This window comes from Cicer arietinum, chromosome 7 (genome assembly GCF_000331145.2).
Source record: "Cicer arietinum cultivar CDC Frontier isolate Library 1 chromosome 7, Cicar.CDCFrontier_v2.0, whole genome shotgun sequence".
NCBI classification, from domain to species: domain Eukaryota; kingdom Viridiplantae; phylum Streptophyta; class Magnoliopsida; order Fabales; family Fabaceae; genus Cicer; species Cicer arietinum.
Window position 1 is genome coordinate 18920942 of NC_021166.2, and position 3594 is coordinate 18924535.

The 3594-nt window shown below is 35.7% G+C and overlaps 1 protein-coding gene across 1 annotated transcript; it reads right to left on the reverse strand.

Annotated features, from left to right (window-relative positions):
- Positions 1-1852: 1852 nt before the first annotated feature.
- LOC140918699 (uncharacterized) lies at positions 1853-2684 on the reverse strand. Its single transcript, XM_073363489.1, has 3 exons — positions 2592-2684; positions 2174-2407; positions 1853-2095 (listed from the first exon to the last, which is right to left on the reverse strand). The coding sequence occupies exons 1-3, from the start codon at positions 2682-2684 to the stop codon at positions 1853-1855; spliced, it is 570 nt and encodes a 189-aa protein (XP_073219590.1).
- Positions 2685-3594: the final 910 nt, after the last annotated feature.

A 3594-nucleotide genomic window follows, 5' to 3' on the forward strand; every position in this document is an offset into this window, starting at 1 on the left:
GTCATTAAAAAAATGACAACTCATCATGATTTGGACTCAAATTCTGTTTGGGGGACTAAAACTAGGGAGAAATAAAATGGGGGGGACTAATTTCAATTTTCACCTATAATAGGGGGACCAAAAGTGCAATTAAGCCATTCAATTGATCACCATTATTGTGATTTTTATGACCATCAATCAATTTCTTTTCGTTTTTTTTATCATTTATTTTGATCATCATTGCATCGATTTTTATGACCATCAATTCATTTCTTTTCAGTTTCCTTTATTTTTATTTCTTATTTTTTTTTTTATATTTTAGAAAATCGTCTGAAAAAGAATTAGAGGCAAACAAGAACCGAAAACACTTGTGATTGTTAAAAGCTTATATCCCAGATTATTTATTTTTAATTTTATATTTCTTCACATATATTTATATATTTATTATTATTATTATTATTTCCTTTTTTAATAAAAAGTAAAAATCGGACAAAATTATGTGTCAACAGATGCCCCTCTTTACTTAGAATTTACTTGAGAATCAAAGTAAAAATAAGTAAATATAACAAATTCTAATTTTGTCCGAAAATGATTTTTAGAAGAATTCGTTTCGTTTTCCCGACTTCAAGATGCGAGTCATTTTCTCGGCTTCGGGTGCGCGTCGTTTTCCGGCTTCAACATGCGGGTCGTTTTCTCGGCTTCAGGTGGGAGTCGTTTTCCCGACTTCGGGTGCAAGTCGTTTTCCCGGTTTCAACATGCGAGTCGTTTTCCCGGCTACAACATGCAGGTCGTTTTCTCGGCTTCGGGTGCGAGTCGTTTTCCCGGCTTTAACATGCAGGTCGTTTTCTCGGCTTTTGGGTGCGAGTCGTTTTCCCGGCTTCAACATGCGGGTCGTTTCCTCGGCTTCGGGTGCGAGTCGTTTTCCCGGCTTCAACATGCGGGTCGTTTTCTCGGCTTCGGGTGCGAGTCGTTTTCCTGGCTTCAACATGCGGATCGTTTTCTCGGCTTTAAATTTACAAAATTTCATGAATGAATATGTCGATTTTTATTAATATTTTTATTGGGCACGACCATTCAAATCATGAATGAGTAAAATCACTTATGCTTTTTTTTTTTTAACGTGATATCTTTGATCTTTTTTTTTTGTCCTCTTCTATTTTTCCTTTTCTTCCGTTCTTTCTTTTTTTTTTTTCTTTTTTGAAGAAGAATTAATATTGTGATCTTAAGTTGGATCTCATGTCGTTGTATGTCTTATACTGTAAACAACTTGTATTTTATTCGGTTTCATTATATTGAGTTATGGTATATGTTTTACTTTCCAATACATGATAATCATAAGATGCATTCAGGAAAAAGAGTTAAATTATAAAGGTAATAACAGTATATATGTATATATTGAAAGAAAAAAGAATATACATAAGATAAAACAAAAGAAATGGGTGGAAGACCCGACTTGTTTGCTATTAATTAAATGGTAAAAAGAAAGAATATACATAAGATAAAACAAAAGAAATGGGTGGGAGACCCAACTTGGTTACTTGTAATTCCAAGGTAGACTGTACTAACTTTTCATGCGATAATCTGATCCATATTGTTCATTTTGTCTTTTCGAGTATATAATCTTTGTTCTTGTTTTTCTTCTTCTCTTAGGTCGCCCTTTTGGGTTTTTAACCTAATAGATATTTTTTATGCACCCTAATTTTTGTCTAGGTTGCCCTTTCAGGTTTTCAACCTAGCGGTTTTTTTTTTTTTTTTACCCTAGTTTTTGCCTAGGTCTCCCTTTCAGGTTTTCAACCTAGCGGGTATATTTTTTGTACCCTAATTTTTGCACAGGTTGCCTTTTCAGGTTTTCAACCTAACGGGTATTCATTATTTAAGCATAATACTTTTTTACAGCGTCTGAGTTTACAGGAAGAGCTAAATCTTTTCCATCCATATTTGTAAGTATCAAAGCTCCACCTAAGAAAGCTTTCTTCACGACGTATGATCCCTCATAGTTAGGAGTCCATTTCCCACGATAATCCTTTTGAATTGGTAAGATTTTTTTCAGCACCAGATCACCTTCCTGGATTTCTCGATGACGTATTTTTTTCTCATACGCTTTCTTCAGTCTTTTCTGATATAATTGCCCATGGCATAAGGCCGCCAACCTTTTTTCTTCAATCAAATTCAATTGATCAAAACGTGTTTGTACCCATTCTGACTCCTCTAGTTTAGCTTCCATTAATACTCTTAGCGTGGGGATTTCTACTTCAATAGGTAGCACAACCTCCATCCCATATACTAAGGAAAAAGGGGTTGCCCCAGTTGAAGTGCGTACCGAAGTACGATACCCATGTAGTGCAAATGGCAACATCTCATGCCAATCTTTGTATGTTATAACCATTTTCTGAATAATTTTTTTGATGTTTTTTATTTGCTGCTTCAACTGCACCATTCATTTTTGGTCTGTACGGGGACGGGTTGTGGTGTTGAATTTTAAAGGTGACACAAAATTCATCCATCATTTTGTTATTTAGATTTGTGGCATTGTCAGTAATGATCTTGCTTAGTAGACCATAACGACATATTAATTCCCTTTTTTTAAATTTGACTACCACATTTTTGGTTACATTGGCGTATGAAGCTGCCTCTACCCATTTGGTAAAGTAATCAATTGCCACCAAGATGAAGCGATGTCCATTTGATGCTTTCGGTTCGACCATTCCGATGACGTATATGCCCCACATTGAGAACGTTTAGGGCACTGAAAGGGTGTTCAGGGGCACTGGTGGGGCGTGGATATTATCAGCATATATTTGACACTTATAACATTTCTTTACATAATTAAAACAATCTTTTTCTAGGGTGAGCCAATAATATCCGACCCGATGAATCTTTCTAGACATGGCGTGTCCATTCATATGGATCTCATAAGAGCCATTGTGGATATCTTGTAGAATTTCCTTCGCCTCATTAACATCAACACATCTGAGGAGTACCATATCGTGATTCCTCTTATACAAAATACTTTCGTTCACAAAAAAGCTCGCGGATAACCGTCTCAAAGTTCTTTTCTCATTCTCCGATATTTCAGGAGGATATTATCTATTTATAAGATAATGTTTGATGTCGTGATACCACTGTTTTCCGTCAGTTTTTTCTTCCATGACATGGCAGTAGGCTGGATAATCTCGACTCTCCATTTTAATTGATGGGATTTCATCGTTTCGATTTATTTAGAACATAGATGATAAAGTAGCCAAAGCATCAGCCAATTGATTGTCTTCTCGAGGGACATGGTGAAACGTGATTTTGTCAAATTCTAAAGACAATTCTTTTATGTAGGTAAAATAAGGTATTAACTTCTTATCTCGAGTTTCCCATTCTTGGTTAAGCTGATTAATGACTAGGGCTGAATCTCCATATACTCCTAGACCTTTTGCTTACCAAAACTCCCATGGCACAAGCTTCATATTCTGCGATATTGTTGGTACAATCAAAACACAATCGTGTTGTGATAGGTATGAAATTTTTTTTTGGAGATATTAAAACAACCCCAATCCCATGCCCCATTATGTTTGAGGCCCCGTCGAACAACAAGGTCCATTTTCCATCATCATATTCTTCAGACAA

What these genes read in the sequence shown, in the direction of transcription:
- LOC140918699 (XM_073363489.1), bottom strand. Translation starts at nt 2,684, where the DNA reads ATGGTCGAACCGAAAGCATCAAATGGACATCGCTTCATCTTGGTGGCA. An exon ending in AGGCAGCTTCATACGCCAAT is followed by an intron (nt 2,408 to 2,591) that starts GTAACCAAAAAT and finishes TGAATGGTGCAG; the next exon opens with TTGAAGCAGCAAATAAAAAA. An exon ending in AACTAGAGGAGTCAGAATGG is followed by an intron (nt 2,096 to 2,173) that starts GTACAAACACGT and finishes CAATTATATCAG; the next exon opens with AAAAGACTGAAGAAAGCGTA.